The sequence below is a fragment of the Mytilus edulis genome, chromosome 1 (genome assembly GCF_963676685.1).
Source record: "Mytilus edulis chromosome 1, xbMytEdul2.2, whole genome shotgun sequence".
Classification (NCBI taxonomy): domain Eukaryota; kingdom Metazoa; phylum Mollusca; class Bivalvia; order Mytilida; family Mytilidae; genus Mytilus; species Mytilus edulis.
This window is the reverse complement of record NC_092344.1, coordinates 9,791,369-9,810,224: the sequence shown is the minus strand read 5'-3', so window position 1 is coordinate 9,810,224 and position 18,856 is coordinate 9,791,369. Positions and strand designations below refer to the sequence as shown.

Here is an 18,856-nt window from a genome sequence, read left to right as displayed (position 1 = left end):
AATCAGTTTGAATGATAAAAATCAGTCGAAAAATGCATCTTTTCCCGATATGTCATAGTTTGACGTCGCGAAAATAACATTTTACGTTAGCAACGTCATTACCTTCCCTGTAACTGTATCGTATGCCCTTAAAGTAAGGAAATCGAAGGAAAACAGGTAATTTTAGCCATATCATTTGAGAAAAAAATCCACGGTCACAATGTATTTAATGTTAACAATTATAGGTCAAAGTACAGCCTCCAAAACGGAGCTAGCCTTGGCTCACCCCAAACAGCAATCTCAGCTTGGTTTTGCATAAAAGTTGCTTCCAGGTTCAAGCAATACTGATGTTTCTTAAAGTAAGGAAATCGAAGGGAAACGGGTAATTTTTAGCCAATGACTGAGCGAAAAAGATCGGCGGGGGGCTGCGCCCCCTACCCCTATCAAAGGGGGCTCAATCGGCGGTCCCCAAACCCCTGCCTCCCCTGAATTCGAACCCTAGTTACGGCCCTGATCCTGTAAAATTTAGCAAAAGTTACATGATGTAGGTTCCACACCAATTAACAACATTAATATAAGCAACATTCATGAACGTCGTTACCATTTTATATCATCGTTCTCCGCTCATGTATCTGTTTTGAAACATTGATGACTTATGGAAACACAGTTTATTCTTCAGTAAATACTTAACCGCAGTGAATGCCTTTGTAGATAAAATTAGAATCAAAATGACATTTAAGACTACAATTCATCTACTAGATAAATGTTCCCCACAAAAAAAAAAAAAACACAAAAAAAAAAAAAACACAAAAAAAAAAAAACACAAAAAAAAAAAGAAGAAATAATGTAACTGGCAGTTGTTTTCAACGTAACTTTTACAATTTTCAAGGTTTCATGGACAAATTCATTTTCCTGTATATCTATATATCCTTCCGTCCCAATCCGTTGTTAATGTTGATCCCCCATCAACTGAACCAAGTTTGAGTCAAGAAAGGATCATCATGTCTAATCCTACATATGAGTTGTTTATGTAACATAGTGATCATTTTTAACACGCACATATACAAATTTGGTCACAAAAATTTCGTTTCCACATAATGCGAATGAATCAAACGGCCTTACAACTTATATATATTTTTAAACAAGTACAAGTGTGGACACAGATGAGTGTGTTTTATGATAAATGTAGTTCTATGATTTTCCTATATGTGTTATTAACTGTGTTGCACGATGACAACCAACCGGAGCATTAGGAGTATTGTTTATTTTATATTTAGTTTAGTTTTTATGTTCAAGACAGGCATGGAAGAGACACTAATTGCATTAGTTACCAAATGATTATGATAGAATATGTTCCACATCTTTGATTTTGGATACATTTTATAGCTAGGAGAGCAACACATAATAGGTTCAATTTTTCGTGATTTTTTTTAATTTGGAGATGATATCTGAGAACATGATATAAGGAGCCTGTAATTCAGTGGTTGTCGTTTGTTTATGCGTTACATATTCGTTTTTTCTTTATTTTTTGTACATAAATAAGCCTGTTATTTTTCTCCTTTGAATTGTTTCACATTGTCATTTTGAGACCTTTTATAGCCGACTTTGCTGCATTAGCTTTGCTCATTGTTGAAGGTTGTGTGGCGACCTGTAATTGTTAATTTCTATGTCATTTTGGTCTGTTGTGGAGAATTGTCTCATTGGCAATCATATCACATCTTTTTTTATATGTATTTGCTAACTATTTGTATGGTTCTATTTATATATACTGAGTGGCAATGAAAACGCAACACTTGGTTTTTCAAAAATAAAATTTATATTAGAAATCATGATCTTTCAAAATGAATTGTTCTTGAAAATTAACAATTCTAACAATAGATCGATATCAAACAAAAATGTTTCATTGTCATCTTTCGGGTGCAATAGATAAACGAAACATCCAATGTCGAATCATCAAATCACAGTCCTAACAAAAAATGTTACAACCCTGTTGTGCAGCGCAATCTCGACAACGCCGCGGAATTGATCATCCCGGACGTTTAATGTGATCTCGAGGAATGTTATTCCACTTGTCCCGCAAAGCAAACTCAAGCTGACTTTTTGAGATTGGTGGTGGTTTTCATCGTCTAAACCATGTCAAATCTGATGCAAAATTTGCTCTATCGGACCTAAATCTGGCGAAACGCATGACTTTTGGCCAAGGCGGGTGCCAAACGTCTATGTAACCACCACCGACGATTTTTGGTACATAATGAATGATTTTTGGTCTACAGAATTCGATGTTTACGCCAGACGGCCGTTAAGATGTCAGCTGTGGTGCTCTTTAACTGTTGGATTTCTGCGCAAATGGTGCTTTACTGAAATTGCTTCAGAGGATCTACCGTGACTACCATTGAACTCTCGTGACCTTTGGACATCCATCAGAGTCGATATTGGATATGTTAAAGACCAAATGTATCGGTTTTGCTGAGCGTTTCTTGCTTTTTGAACCCCGGGATGTGGCTTATCATTAACTGATCCATTTTTGTTGAATTTGTGGATGATTTGGGTTATTGTAGAGGCTACAGTCTTCTCGAAATTGTATGCTGTGAAAGGCTTCATTGGATCATGCCGGAAACTGCATGTCGCTGGTTGTTAGAAAGTCCTGGCATTTACTCAGATGTTTATTGCAGTTTCCTTACAATAAGGGCGGGAAAATTCATGACATTAGCCAAGCTTTAAATGACAAAATCGTGAAAATGGTGCGTATATTGAAAAGCGGTGAACTCGGTTTATGTCCGTTCAAAATAACCCTTACTTCGCATTTGTTCCAAAAATCACCCAACCGTAAAGTTGTCGACAATTGTCTTTAAAGTCATTTTCAACCCACTTTACAAAGTTCTAATATAAAATAAATAAAAATTATCAGACTTTTTTGAAAAACAAAAGTGTTGCGTTTTCATTGGCACTCAGTAAATCTTTGTGGTGGCTTGTCAGTATCATTAGTAAAACACTTTAAAATGTTGAATTGATCATCAGATTAGAAGAAATTTATTGGTTTTTAGTAATGACAATGCCTAACATGATGCTTGGGCCTGATGAGCTAGAAAGTAAGCGTCTGTGCTGTTTTCTATCAATTCTTTGATAATATCTCCTTCAAAGCTGGTGAAAGCAAAACAAATTTGGTCAATGGACAAATAATATTTTTAAACAAGTACTATTTACACGATTTTAAAATTGCATTGGAATAATTTTTTATTGAAATGCTTGTCATTTACAAAATATTTGATTTGGGTCAATGATACTTAATAACAATTTGGTAACTGTTGATTCATGCTTAGTTGTATTGTTCACAAACTTTGCTACTTACCAAGGCATTGCATATGTGTAGACAATCGAGTGGGTATGTGAGACCAAGTGACAAGGTAATTTTATTTTACCTGAATGATGTTAAACTAGAATCTAATTTCCTAAAAATAATTTAATTAGTAAAACCAAGTTATATAACATACATTATGTTATCAGTTCAACAAGATAACAACGTCATTGTATAATGAACTATGCTTGTTGATATATATGAATTTTCTTTCGTTTTCACAATAATCGCATTGTTATGAAAAGGATCATCTTGCGAAGATCCAAGTTTTCGAAGTCGGGTATGAAAAAAACTAAATCAAGGATTTTCCAATTGGCTACTAAACGAATGTTAAAAAACTAATATGCAAAGCATATAGTCTGACATATTCTGATTGCTGTTTCATTTCCATATACCTCTTATCTCATGGTATTGAATATATGATTGATTGACGTCAGCAATAGTTTGGTAGTTTTTTCATTGACGTATAAACAATTGATTTTTTCGATTCATTGATTAAAAGTGATGATTTATTACTAGTTGCTGAACGCCTAGTCATTATATTATATGTAAAATTGAGAAAGGAAATGGGAAATGTGTCAAAGATACAACAACCCGAACGAAATGCCGAAAACAGAATGAGACTACTAATGGGTCTTCAATACAGCGAGAGGCGTGCTACAGCTGGCCCATAAACAAACATGCTAGTTGAGTGATAATGGACATCATACTAAACCTAACGTATATTCAATACGACGACATGTTTAATATAGATACAAATATGTTTTGTTTGCTTTGTACTTAACAATACAACCAAGTTGAATGAGTTGGAACGTGTTAGTTCCGAAGGTCACAATGTATAAAAAAGCTTTATCACCCTTAGACACATGATTCTGACTATGAATCTATAGGTGTTTCCCCTTTTTTCCAAACAGTATATTTGGTGTAAAAAACATCAGGAACATTTCAAATTGGGTTTATGATTAAAGTATCTTGTTAAACTGACTCAAACGAAATAATGAAAAAAAACCCCGAAAAATGGACAATCATCGAATTTATCTATTAGCTTTCATGCATCATTACATACAAAGATAAAAGAATAAAACTAAAACAGGCGTTCTTGCATATGTTTTATTACAGCTGTCCTTTCCATTCAAAAAGAATTGGAGAAACTATGTTATTTGACGGTTGACTTTCCGATTTAAATGTTATTGGGAGATCGGTATTTTTGATATTTAACTTTTTTTAAGGAAGAACGTCAATTTGAATAAAAGAAAATATCAATAAACCATTAGACCCTCTGTTCGAGAACAGACAACTTAATAGAAAAAAAAAGTCGTCAGTACCTACAATTGTTAATACAAATCTGTTTTTGAACAGAATTTTACTGTCAAATGAGGAGTTATATCAGGTTTATTTTTACATTATATATTTTGATAGAGACGAGTGGCAATAACTTCGTAGTATGTGGTACAGTTACACTGTCAGCTGTTTAACATTAGTCACGTAATAAAGAAAAAGTAATTTTACTTTCTTTGCCAAATATTGCATAACGGGTTGTAATTTATAACGTTTTTAATTAGAATTATTTACCTAAACCATGATTCTATATTTTTATTAGAATTTAATGCGTTTATGAAGTAATGAAAACAAAGGACATGTGTTAGGCTCCATTCTAATTATCGAATCAGGAACAAAACTTTATTCCGATCTGTCTTCAAAGTATGACACTCTGAAAGATCTGATTGGCTGGTACTACAACAAGGAACATATGGAGATGACTATATTAGGCTGTATCCATCTTCATTAATCCAGCAAAGAAAAGAACAGGTATGTTACAGATTTTAAAATATCAACATTAAGTACTATATGTATATATATATAGAGATTGTTAGAAAATAAGTTCTTTTGTTCAATAAAGTTTAAATTGATTGGGCTATTTAGATTAATGATCCATACTTAGTTTATTGTAAATTAAAATAATTTGAGTGAGCTAGTGTTTGGTAGATATTTTGTTACTGGAACTAGTTGTGAAATACTTGTAGCAGAATGATTAAACTCTCAAACTCGAAACATTTCGAAATGACTACTGAAGGTAGGTTGAATATATGACTAACGCGATGATTTTAATTTTCCTATAGTCAACTTTCCATTTCTGTGTAGCAACATCCCAGCGGCGACAGCATATGGAGTATATGTGTTTCAATTGTTACTCTAGAGTTAGCTCAAAGTACGTTGATTTTGTTGAAAAGAGGAATTCAGCTTTCTCAAAAGTTGCTAAGACAGGGCTATGAATCAATCAAATTAAGGTCATCACTCAAGAAATTTTACGGTCGCTATCATGAGATGATTGGCCATTATGACAAAAGTGTGTCAGAAATCATATCTGATGTTCTTATCGAACTGAACAAAGAAATAACACGACGGGTGCCGTATACGGTGCAGGAAATGCATACCCTTCCGGAGCACCTGATTTCACTCCCGGTTTTTAGTGGAGATGGTGTTGTTTCTTAATCATTATTTATAACTGTTGATGTAAATGTCCCTTGGTTTTGTGAGTCTTTGTTTACTCCTTGGTTTTGATTGTTATTGTCTTTGAACAACACCATATGTGTACAAGGGATAGGTTCTGGCCATATTTATTTATTGGTTTTAATGAAAATTATCTGTACTCTGAATAAAGCGGTAATTCACTTATTATGTGCATTTCTTTTACAGTGAAACTGGCTATATTCAGACAGAACTCTCAATCATATAAGTCTTTCGTTTTTATTACAAAAATGTTTATTAAGTGTTTGTAACATCGATAGTATTCGTACATGACGTAACTGTATTAGTAATTTAAAAAAATGCTAGCTAGTACACGTAATAGTAGCAGTGTAAATAGAAGGTTTTGACATTTCTATAAGTTTACTAATTTCGACCAATATAGACGTAAAAACATTGTTCTACACTAACATGCTTAAGGTGGCATATGTGACTCTTCTTCCTTGGACCGTGAAATATCACAACTGAGTTGTTGCAGAATTTTTATGTAAACGAACATTTTATGTGAATTCTGCTTAATTTCTATTTGTTTAAATTTGCGTTTTAAAGGAATGTAACTCAGAAATAGTACAATTGATAAAGGAATCTACAGATTTTTTTGTTTTCATGTTAAAGCTGAAAAAAAAGTTCGGCGAACTTATTTTTTCATTTAATTAAAAACTATTTTCTCATGTTTTATCTCAAATTTATCATTCCGTCTTTCTTATATTCATTTTTCAATAAATATTCTCTGTATAATCCATATAAAATGTGTGATTTTGCGACCTCTGCACCGAGAATATTCACTTTTTCAACATATTTAAAAGTATTTTGACAGAAATGATTTCACTGATTTTTTTAAATGGGAAATTCATCAGTATAGCGAAGATTCAGTCAGGTAGTCCCCGAGTATCCCGACAATAGAATATTCCCTGATGATCAGTAAAGTTGTTGGGTAAAATAAGAAAAAAGAGAGATGCAATTTATTTTTTAAACTTCTTTAAATGAAATATTTGTAATAATTTACCAAGTCGTTATATATTTTTGCTTTATGAATAGAGAAAAAAATAATCTTCTCTAAAACATATTTAATTTGTCTAATGAAAGAAGATTTAACAAGCATTTTTGAAACATAAGATATAGTATAAGGAATTTATTTGTTAGATATCAAAAAGTTTTTTTAATACCCGAATATTTTGATTTCTGAACAGTTTTAATAAATTTCTTGTACATAATATTTCTTGTTATATATAAAAAAAGACAACCTATCTTTTATATTAATGTTTTATAACCACTTCCACTCTGATACAGAAATATTACTTGCGCAAACAGTGTATATGCCTTTAGAACAAAGATTTCACACATTTGGTGAAAAGCAATCTAATCTGATGTTTAGTAGTTGTCGTTTGTTGATGTGGTTCATAGGTGTTTCTCGTTTTTTCGTTTTTTATAGATAAGACCGTTAGTTTTCTCGTTTGAATGGGTTTACACTCGTCATTTTGGGGCCCTTAGAGCTTGCTGTTCGGTGTAGGCCAAGGCTCCGTTATGAACCTAACCTATAATGGTTTACTTTTACACATTGCGACTTGATGAAGAATTGTCTCTTTGGCACTCATACCATATCTTTTGAATATTTTTTTACATGATTGAATGTGCAAATAAATGATTTATTTGTCATAATTTCATTAATTTCATAAGAAAACATAATAAAATCATGATGTCGTTTGTATATGAATATAAGGCATGAGATCCTGAAAATCAATTCCCTAGGTTTAAACGGGTTCACTATTTTCGAAATTATTTCACAAAAAGAACAATGTTAGGAATTATGTGTTCTTTTTTCACATGAAGTGACATTCTTTATTCAGCGAAGTATCTTTCTATAATCTTATTAACAATAACTGCGAATCATATAATTTTGGGGTATAAGTGTTAGTGTCCTTTTATAAAGTGAATTTTGATTTTGACTTATAAAATCATAATACCACTTACATAAGTGTCAGTTACATCTTCAACATACTTTTTTTTCTCACATTTACAGGTCGTTTATACAAAAAAAAAAAAGAGAGCTGTTACTTTAAAATCGTGAGTTCGTTATTTTGACTTTTTTTTTTATTACAGTACATTATTTAATTACAGTTTGTTTATACCTCGATTTATCTACATATCAACAGCGTATGTCGGTAGATTCATTATTGAGTTGAAAAACAATCAATCCTACATTAAAGTACAAAAAGAGGGACGAAAGATACTAGAGGGACAGTCAAACTCATACATCGAAAATAAACTGACAACGCCATGGCTAAAAATGACAAACAAACAAACAATAGTACACATGATACAACATAGAAAACTAAATAATAAGCAACACGAACCCGACCAAAAACTGGGGCTGATATTAGGTGCTCCGGAAGGGTAAGCTGATCCTGCTCCATATGTGGCACCCGTCGTGTTGCTCATGTTATAACAAATCCGGTAAATAGTCTAATTCGGTAGGTCACATTCATGAAAGAGAAGGGGATTGGAGTTACGACGTTAGGAACATATATCCGATATCATATGTGAAACTGTTATTCCATACCGGTCAACCAACTCGTGATGGCGTCCGTAAAATTTACAAAGGGCTGCTTTCAACTTCACCATTTTGAACTCTTGGTTTAATAGGTTCCTTGTGATTATTTGTAAATTGCATATACAGAAGGTTAAATTAGCTTAAACTCAATGCAATATGTGTATTCATGATCGGATCAAAATATTTGTTTTTGGTACAGCACAAAGGGATAGGACTATATAATTAAAAAGTCAATGATCGTCACATTTTTATGTGAATTACATTTTAATAATATTGATAAGCATAACATTTTAATCATTGTAAGAACAAATATTTTTTTGTAGTGGAAACATGTATAGATGGATAGTTTTATCGTGCATTGTGTTGAGTGCCAGTATGCTTGAAGCATCCAAGGTATTGATAATTTCATTTTGTAGTTAAATGTAATTCAAAAGTATTATCATATACAATTGTTTATGGTAATATTCTATACAAAGCACAGAACTATCGTCATTCACCTAAAAAGTCAACCAAAACTTGACGTATATGACAGTTGTTATCCATTCTTTTGATGTGTTTGTGCTTTTGATTTTTGCCATCCGTTTTGAATTTTCCTCGGAGTTCAGTATTTTTGTGATTTTACTTTTACTTTTTTGATTTGATCATACGCTCTAAGAGGGGACATAGTCACGATTCTGTTGTCATGTCATTAATATTGATTTATTCACATGGCCGTCGTATCGGAAATAAACACATTTATTTCATATCGGTTAAGAATTGGCTGCTCTTTTTGGATAAAAAGGGGCAACGTCACATTCTTTATTCTTCAGTAATAAATTTCAGCGGTCACTAGCAAAAAAAAAAGGTCGTTAGCGGACTTTTGCATGTAAATTACCGATGTGGTGAGTTTGCTGTTTAGAGAGATGTCCCTTTAATAAAACATTTTCCTGTTTTTCAATTTTATATTTAAGTTGTTGAATTCATTACACAAATTGCGCTTCGAGAATGCCTGGACTTACAGCTCCATGTATCACTATGATTGATCTTCACTCTTTCCCATATAAATTGTACAATAACTCGAGTTTCGAATTCTTTAATCATTTTGAATTTATATTATAAAAATTTGTAAAAACAATGTTCCTCAATAAAATAAAACATAATAATTATTAGCGAAATGGTCTTTATCGTGATACAAGGACTGTCCTGTGCAAACTTATATCTTTCTATCTTTTATTTGTGAGAATTAAGTTGCACATGTACATTATTATATTTGTTTCTAGAACACACACTTTAATCATATTGATGCAATATTTGATAAAACATGCTTGTCAAAAACTCATTCATTTTTATTTTATTGCACGCACATTTGAACATTTGAACACGAATGACGCACTGTGTAATGAACAGCAACTGATAAAGATGTAATTTTGAAGGTATCAGAAAACGTGTTGAAAGACGAAAAAGGTCAGGAATATGACGTCATTGATGTTCAAATTGGGAACACGGATATTGCAATAATCCAGAAAGATGGTGTAATACTGGCAGACGAAATAACCAGTGAGGACAAAGTAAGATGACGATTAAGACACATTTATTGATTAATTGTTATTTGATGTTAAAACATTGTTGATTTTGTTAAGCATTTATAGATTGATGACACAACGTTGTATGCATAAAATTCATAAAGCGTTTCATATTCCTTGTTTGATGACTGGATCGGTATATCTACAAATGGTATCGAAATAATTAAAAACAAATCTTATTTTAAATTGTTCGACAAGGGTACACATGCATTTTATAATATGCTTAATAATCACTCATCATTTCAATTTCACGAATAAACATATGCGAACACTTTATTTAAGACAATTCTCATAATAATATCAAATTCACTGAGGAAAAACAGCTGGTCCGCCGAATCTCATGAACTGTTCAAGTGCTCCTTGTAAATTATTTAGATAAATATCATTACCAATCTTTGATAAATGTGTTCCGCCATATCTAAATAAATTACTTTCTTTAGCACGTATGTTACTGTGCCTAATTGCACATCCACCGATGCTCAAAACTAAGTTTTTGACCCGGAGGTTTACTCGTTTACGAGCCCTTTCAATAGCTTGACCACAATTGGCATTGTGCCAATACCGTCTCATTAGTATGTCTGACCATATTATTTTTAAAGCTGGATACAATGCATGTAACCGAAGCAGGATACAATGCATGTAACCGAAGCAGGTCACATTCTATATCACTGAATAATTTCTCTGAAGTCAATATACCCAAATCATTAGACCCAAGTTGAATAACAAGGAAACTCGGAAGGGGGCGGTTAAGCAACCTTTGTTCAAAGACTCTATTTAAGTCACCCCACTTCATACCCCTTTGACCAATCCAAACCATATGAGCACCTGTATTCTGTAGGCCAAGGTGAAGTCCCCCAGGTCTAGACGAAACTTCTTTTTTGGCCCAATATACTATAGATGATCCTATTAACCAAATTGATTTGACACCTACAATTGATGAATGTATTATTTTTTAATAAGCTATTGCGTTTTAAAAAGTATAGCCTATATTTTTAAATGTTCAAACGGATGTATTTTGTGTAAGCATCCGATGTCCAACGACCCCATTTCTTTAATGTTTCGTCATCTACTCCTAGCCTTTTAGCTTCAGTTGCTACCCCGATTCTGAAAGAATGTCCTCTGAAATGTCCATTGATTTCGGAGAATGACAAACTCTTTTGTAAAATAGACGAAAATTGATAACGAGTGAGACTTGATCCGTCAAAATGTATGTATAAATTACTCCCGGACGAAGGATATCGAATTTGTAAATAATTCTTTAGTAAGTGAATGGGACACAAAGATTTGTCGATTTGCTCACTAATAATCAAGTTAAAGAAGAGTGTATTTGATCAGTTTTGGAACTACGTATACACAGACGAAGCTCTTCTTTGTGGTCAAATTTGACAACTGAAACGTCAGATATCTGTATAACATGTGCCCCTAAATCAGTTTTACTTTCCGCAGCTATTTCACCCACGCGAAGTAAAGCGAAAAAACTTAGACTAAAAGCTGAAGCGAACATGGCGGATTCATACGACGAAAAACAGACATGTTGGAGTGACCTGATTAATTTCCGTAATCAATTGAAATTGGTACCCGCAAATCGGTTTTTTTGGGATTTGACCTTTTTAAACCTTCTAATGTTTTTCCTACTAAAAAGGATTTTGTACTATCTGTTAAATCTTGAATCTTATGTTGATAACTAATTCCTGACATATATGTTAAGACAGTAGAGGCTGACAGACCCTTGAATGAAAGGAAGGCAATGTAAACTATTAAATCGCTCAGCGGGGCTGGCCAAATATCATGTAAGTTGTATGCTGATCGAAAGTTTTTAAAGGATTCGATTGCCGTATTGTAGGTTTTCCAGGTTTTTTGTGCCATAGAACTGGTAAGAAGATGATTTAATTCAATTTCTAAAACGTCCAAAGGTTGTCTGGAATTGCTGTTCTGTACTGATCTGCTTCTGGGCAAAGGTTTCTAAAACGCTGAAAATCACAACGGGATAATGAATCGGCTATGGTATTTATTTTACCAGGAATGTGGTCTGCTTTTAAAACAATATTATATTTAAATGTGGAAAAAACTAGATTCCTGATAAGGGACATAACTCTATTTGACTTAGAAGTTCTCTTGTTTATGATAGTAACAACGGCCTGATTATCCACATAGAAAATGATTCGTTTGTTTATGAATCGGCTATGGTATTTATTTTACCAGGAATGTGGTCTGCTTTAAAACAATATTATATTTAAATGTGGAAAAAACTAGATTCCTGATAAGGGACATAACTCTATTCGACTTAGAAGTTCTCTTGTTTATGATAGTAACAACGGCCTGATTATCCACATAGAAAATGATTCGTTTGTTTATAAGATGTACTCCCCATATATGAAGTGATATGACAACTGGGAAAATTTCCAAGTAAGTAATGTCCTTCAATAAATCATGTTCTGCCCATTCTTTTGGCCAACAACTTTGTGCCCATTTTCCTTGAAAGTAAATGCCAAAACCTTTGTTTTGACCCCCTGCACTGCCTGTAAACAGTTCAAGCATATCGTTGGAAGTCCATAAACTATCAATCATGACCGTAACTCCAAGTTGTACTATTTGCTTCACATCCAAAAAGGAAATCGTCTAGGTAGTGAAGTATATTTGAATTTCCACTGGTAAGTTCCGTAACCCAATGAAGCGCTGTTGAGAACTTTTCAAAGAGCGAACAGCTAATTGAGGCTCCCTGTGGTAAACAACGATCAAAATAATATTTACCATCAAAAATGAAACCCAACTGGTCAAAATCTGAAAGTGAAACCCTTAATAACCAAAATGCACTTTTAACGTCGGACTTTGAAAGTTTTCCGGCTATTCCTATATTTTGTACCAAACGAACAGCGTCGTCAATTCCCGAATACTGCACAGATCAATATTTCTCATCTATAAAGTAATTCACAGAGTTATGTAGGGGATAGGAAAGATTATGAATTAAACGGTAATCTCCGTTCTTCTTTTCGGCCAAAAATATAGGAGAAATGCGTAGAGTTGGCAAAGGTGGGTGGTCAAAAAGACCGGCCATTCTACCTAGAGTAATCTCTTTATTTATTTTTTCTCTAACAAGATCTGCATGAATAGGCACACTTTTTGAATTGTCTGCATTAACAGGTAAACGTGAACCAGAATATTGTAATTTAAAACCAAATCGAAGACCATGTATTAGTTCGTTTGCTATTACTTTAGACGGATAAAATTTTAAAGATTCTTCTACTTCATTCACACAAATAGGGGAGTATCCCAAAGAGTACCTCTTTTTGCAGGCCCCAATAGGGTGGTTTCCAGAGCACCTGAAACATTTATGTTCAAATTTACATGCTGCTCCATAAGTACATCTACCAAAGTTGAAACCCTTGCACGCTGCCGTGGGTCTTTGAACTTGTTCTGGTTTAGTATTTTGGACATACTGTGATCCCTTATGACCCCCAAAATAATTAGTATCTGAATAAGCAAATCTTGGAGGAGTAGAGACGTACATAACCCAAAGCTCCATGTCTAGCTCTGCCCAAGACGATTGTGGACATCTTGCCTTACAAAGTCGGTATTGTTCATATATATAGCCCAACCTGAGCCATACCCTCTAGATGAAGCTAGTCGAACGTTAAACATGTATTTCAGGAACTCTTGACCTTTATTGGGCCATTTTTCTAGAACTATATCCATAAAGATGATGAATGCAGATGTCAATACGTGCAAATTTGTAATGGTGCTCTGTTTTTGTGGAGTTATAGTTAATAACCCCCCTTTTATTGTAAGATCGCCATTTAACTGGGAGTCTGTGGCTAAATCTTTTGCAGATTTAAGTAAAATATTTAAATCAATATATTCACCGGCCCAAATCTTTTCCTTAATTTTAACCGGTATATGGGCACCTACAGAGTCAAACACACTTGATGTGTACACTGGTGTTACATTTTCATGTACGATCTCTAAATTAAAACCCTGTGAATAACCCCTATTATAATCACTTAAACCTGTTGTATTGTTAAACATACCGGATGAAGCCATATGTTGTCTAGGTACTGGGTTTTGGCTTGGTAATGGGGTCTGGTCTATTTCAGGTTGGTCACTGCCATTGTCACTGGCCACAGAAATACTGCCTAGATCAGACTGGAATGGTACCGTCTCCTTGTCCGTGCTTTCTGATTGTTCTGGTAGGGTCCCTTGTGTTTTCTTCTTTTTATTTAGTGATTGTCCTGTCATCTCCATAGGCTTTCTTTGTCGTTTTGGTGGCTTCATGTTGCTGCTGTTTAAATTTTCGTTAGCTATGTTGGCAGTTTTGCAATTGTTTGATAACGCATAAATGACGTCACGAAATGACGTATTATTAATGTGATTAAATTAAGAATCAATTAGGATTGATTCCGGAAAATGGATTTAAACTTTTATTAAAACAGTTTATCCTTATATGATAAACTTAATTATTTGTCAGCAAAACTGGGTCTGTTTAACTGTATGGCTATTGGTCTTCTTCCATTTATATCTTTTAATAAAATTTGAAAAAGGATTACTCATATCGAGCATTAATATTCATTTCCTTTGTTTTAGGAGTATTCAGTCATCAAGTTTAACGGAACCTGCAATGTTCAGTTTGAGGTAAATGTGAGTGAATGGCAAAAAATGTTATGAAGGGAAAATAAATTTAGCAAAAAACAAAAAAAGAAAGACAACGCTCCTTGTTTTTGAATTTAGCAGCAAAAGATATAAATACTTAATATAACTATATAAATAAAGGCAACAGTAGTATACCGCTGTTCAAAACTCATAAATCCATGGACAAAAAACAAAATCGGGGTAAAAAACTAAAACTGAGGTAAACGCATTAAATATAATAGAACAACGACACAACATTAAAATGTAACACACACACACACACACACACACACACACACACACACACACACACACACACACACACACACACACACACACACACACACACACACACACACACACACACACACACACACACACACACACACACACACACACACACACACACATACACACACACACACACACAGAACCGGACAAAGCACTAGACAAAATACTTTGAGAATAACAAATATTACATCAAAACCAAATACATGAATTTGGGATAGATAAGTACCGTGACACGTCTTATAGTAATGTGAACTCACAATCAACAATAAGAGAAAACAAACGACACAACGGAAACACAACGTTAAAATGTAACACACTCAGAAACGAACTATAGTATAACAATGGCCATATTCCTGACTTGGTACGGGACATTTTAAAAGGAATATATTAATATTACGGCATGCTAATTTCCTTTTATTTTTGAATCGCAGGATTCAATTCATAATTATTTTCTTCAAATCAGTTGGAAATAGAATTGTGCGTGACAATTCTCTTAATTACACAGGCACAATTTGCTCACGTGAATTTCACATGAATCTCACATGAAATTCACATGAACAATTTCACGTGTGATTCACCTCAAACGAGCTTATACATGAATCTCACGTGAACATTTTCATATGAATTTCACGTGAACTTTTCAACAAAAAAAATTGGTATTTATCATGATTTTACTTAAATTTGAAAATTTAGATGTGGTTTGAATTACTTTATTTAAAAAATTCATGTGAATTTCATAGGAACAAAATTCATGTGATTCACATGTGAATTTCACATCAAATTCATGTGAAACTCACATAAACAGATTTCACGTGAGTTTCACATATAAGCTCGTTTGTGGTGAAATTCACGTGAATTTCAGGTGAGATTCACATGAATTTAAATTCACGTGAAATTGATGTGATTGAAATTTGCATGTGTACTCAATTGTGACATTCATATGATTGCTTTGCAACCATTTTTTTTTGTATAATAAATATTTTAATATAAAAAAGAAGACGTAGTATGATTGCCAATGATACAACTCTCCACAAGAGACCAATTGACATAGAAATTAAGTTTTCTTATCGTATGAATAACCGTATTGTGTCAGGATTTATCAAACGAAAGACCGACCGGATTGAGTTAATTCTTTGGGCAATCCTGGCACCCCGATGTGTGTTATATGACAAAAAAATATATATGATATGTATGATCTGACTAATTTATCGCAAAAAAACTAAATAGAAATAAATCTGAAAGGAACCGCTTGGTTTTCGTCTTTTGTTACCGACTCCACACACGTATGCCAATACTATAGGCAGACAAGTACGAAAAGTTATCAATATTAAACGTATTAGTTCAAATTTGTGAAAACAAAGATGTTTTTCTATGCACTTATAAGGGAACTTTTGAGACAACGGTAAATTCAAAATGATATTTAAACCATAATCAAATAATACAAGGAGATGTTGTATGATTGCAAATTAGTCTAAATAAAGTAGATATAACCAATATATGTCATCGTACTGTCTAAACACTGATATGGCTTATGGAGTGCATTTATAGAATTTGCTTGGGTAAAAATTGCGAGAAAGCGGCTAGCTTGGAAAGAGGTGTAACAGCACACCATAAGAAATAAAAATTAACAATCATTTGTAAAAAGCTTGTTAAATTGACTTAAGGTCACTATTTTTGTGATAAATCAAAGCATACTCTGAGCTATTTGAAGTTTTATGAAAATAACAAAACGAGAATTGTAGACTTTACCAAATATATGTTTTTTTAACTCATTCATTGTCTTCACAGGACCCTTCAGAATCCAAAACATGCTATGAAGCTTTTGAAGATGACGAAAGCATCCCGAATGACACCAAAACAGAAATCAAAGAAGAATGTGGAGATTTAGATATTGCTTATGTTAAGGCTGTTGATTGTAACACACGTATGCATTAATAATTTCAATTCCATTAACAACTTTATAAAAGAGTTTCTAAAACATTGATATTGTTGGATGCTCCCTACAGATGAATACGAAATATTTGCAAGAAAATGTGTAGCAAACGAAAAGTAAATAAACCAATCGTACAATCCACCAAAATATATTCCAACATACAATTTTATTATTTAGGTTTGCTGGACTCGCTTTCGACTACGACTAGCAATTAAGAATTAAAACTGAAGATGGTTCAGCAGGATTCATTAAATGACGTTTGATCTAGAAAGTTAACAAATATTTATTAATATTTATGATTTTTTAAAAACAACAATCAGAATAAGCTTAAATAAAGTTCCCGTATAAAAAAGTTTACGTTAAACATAAACCATATTCCTTGGTAAACTCAAATAGGTGATGTCCATAGAACCTACACAATCAAACATTATACTTAATCAACCAACAAACCGAATGGAAAACAACTGTCTTAAACCTAACTTAGTACAGGCATTTCCCGGAAAAACTGGTAGGTTCGCCCCCCATTTGTATAACCGTTGTTCATAGTTCTGTTATATTGACTTCATTAGTTTAGCAACTCAACTATTATAAGTTATATGGTTCGCTACTGACCCCATACGGATCCATAGAGGGTTAGTAAAATCCATAGGGGGTGAGGCCGGAGGCCGAGTCCCCTATGAATTTTATTCACCCTCTATGGATCCGTAGGGGGTCAGTAGTTAACCGTATAACGAATTTATCGGACGCTGGACTTTTTCGGCTGCGTGTTGTTGAAAAATAAACAATGAAACACAACAACAGCAATAGATGACGTCACCAGTAATGCGTCATGAACCGCCTATGAAACTTACTAACCCCCTAAAGTCTCATAGGGGGTCACCACGTGACGGCGTTTAACCAATCACAACGTGATAATTTATCTGTGGTCCGATAAATGCAATTAAGGTTAATATCTGGCACCCAGCAGCTGTATAAGCTTTTATCAGAATTCATACAAAATTGTCCATCACTTTATTTTTCTTAATTTAGTCTATACCTTATTTAGTCCAGGTTATTTAAATGTTTTTATTCGTGCTTTATGACTGAGTTTGGATCTTCGGATTGGATACCTAATTCATGATCTATTATTTACCATTTTACTTTTACTTTCAGAACAAGGCATCCAAAAAAGATCATGTTGTTATTATTACTACCCTGTTCGATGTTGCAACGGGAGGGGATGGTTGAGGAGAAGATGTTATATATATTGGTACACAGTCATTAGATGCTTTTGGGGTTGTTGGTTTGGAAAATAGGAATACTGCTTTATACATTCAGTACTTTTGACTTATATCAACTTTTACTTTTTATATCAAAATGATTAAAGCAATTCTGTTTGGTTTACTACATTAGATATTTGATAATGTATTTGTCAGTGACATTCTCAAGGATTTGGTATTATAACGAACAAATGATATGTTTTATAATCTCAAATGTAATAGAAAATTTAAAATATACTCAAGAAAAGTGAAATAACTAAAAAATACCGAACTCAAAAGAAAATTTAAAACGAAGTATCTAATCAAATGATGTAGAAAATGGTGGATTAAACCTGATTTCATAGCTAGCGAAACCTCTCACTTATAGAACGAATGTTTAATTCAAACTTTAATTGTTACCTTCTACAAATAAATATAAAAAAATCTTAATCTTCTCCTCATTATATTTACAAAATAAGACCGGTTAGCAGGTGAACTTAAACGGCTACTAAATGCAAAATGTTAAAGAATATGTGGTATGATTAACAATGAGACAACTATTTGCAAGAGAACAAATGACACATAAAATATCAACTATAGATCACAGTACGGCCTTCAACAATCGACAAAAAAAAAAAAAAAACAATTCACAAAAAACTTGTATGAAAAGATTTGAGAACTGTATAAAGCACAAAAAGATCATCACAGAAAAATAATATGACATGTGTTTTGAAGTGAATTTGCATGTGAATCACAACTATTTGAATGCATCAATGATGTAACTAATAGCAATTTATA

At 33.2% G+C, this 18,856-nt stretch overlaps 1 protein-coding gene across 3 annotated transcripts; it reads left to right on the top strand.

The window, feature by feature from the left end:
• Positions 1-4,898: 4,898 nt before the first annotated feature.
• Positions 4,899-18,508, top strand: LOC139523552 (uncharacterized). Of its 3 annotated transcripts, none has more exons than XM_071317670.1 (7): positions 4,899-5,143; positions 7,881-7,924; positions 8,735-8,804; positions 9,824-9,958; positions 14,552-14,605; positions 16,676-16,811; positions 17,973-18,508. In XM_071317670.1, the coding sequence occupies exons 3-7, from the start codon at positions 8,742-8,744 to the stop codon at positions 18,113-18,115; spliced, it is 531 nt and encodes a 176-aa protein (XP_071173771.1). In that variant the 5' UTR covers positions 4,899-5,143; positions 7,881-7,924; positions 8,735-8,741; the 3' UTR covers positions 18,116-18,508. The 3 variants fall into 3 exon arrangements, with proteins under 3 accessions (XP_071173771.1, XP_071173779.1, XP_071173785.1); XM_071317684.1 differs by having other exon boundaries at positions 4,906-5,143; positions 14,552-14,599; XM_071317678.1 differs by lacking the exon at positions 7,881-7,924.
• Positions 18,509-18,856: the final 348 nt, after the last annotated feature.

Coding starts and splice junctions, on each gene's coding strand:
- LOC139523552 (XM_071317678.1), top strand. CDS start 8,742: ATGTATAGATGGATAGTTTTATCGTGCATTGTGTTGAGTGCCAGTATG. Junction 14,606..16,675: donor ATGTTCAGTTTGAGGTAAAT/GTGAGTGAATGG, acceptor TTGTCTTCACAG/GACCCTTCAGAATCCAAAAC. Junction 16,812..17,972: donor GGCTGTTGATTGTAACACAC/GTATGCATTAAT, acceptor TTTTACTTTCAG/AACAAGGCATCCAAAAAAGA.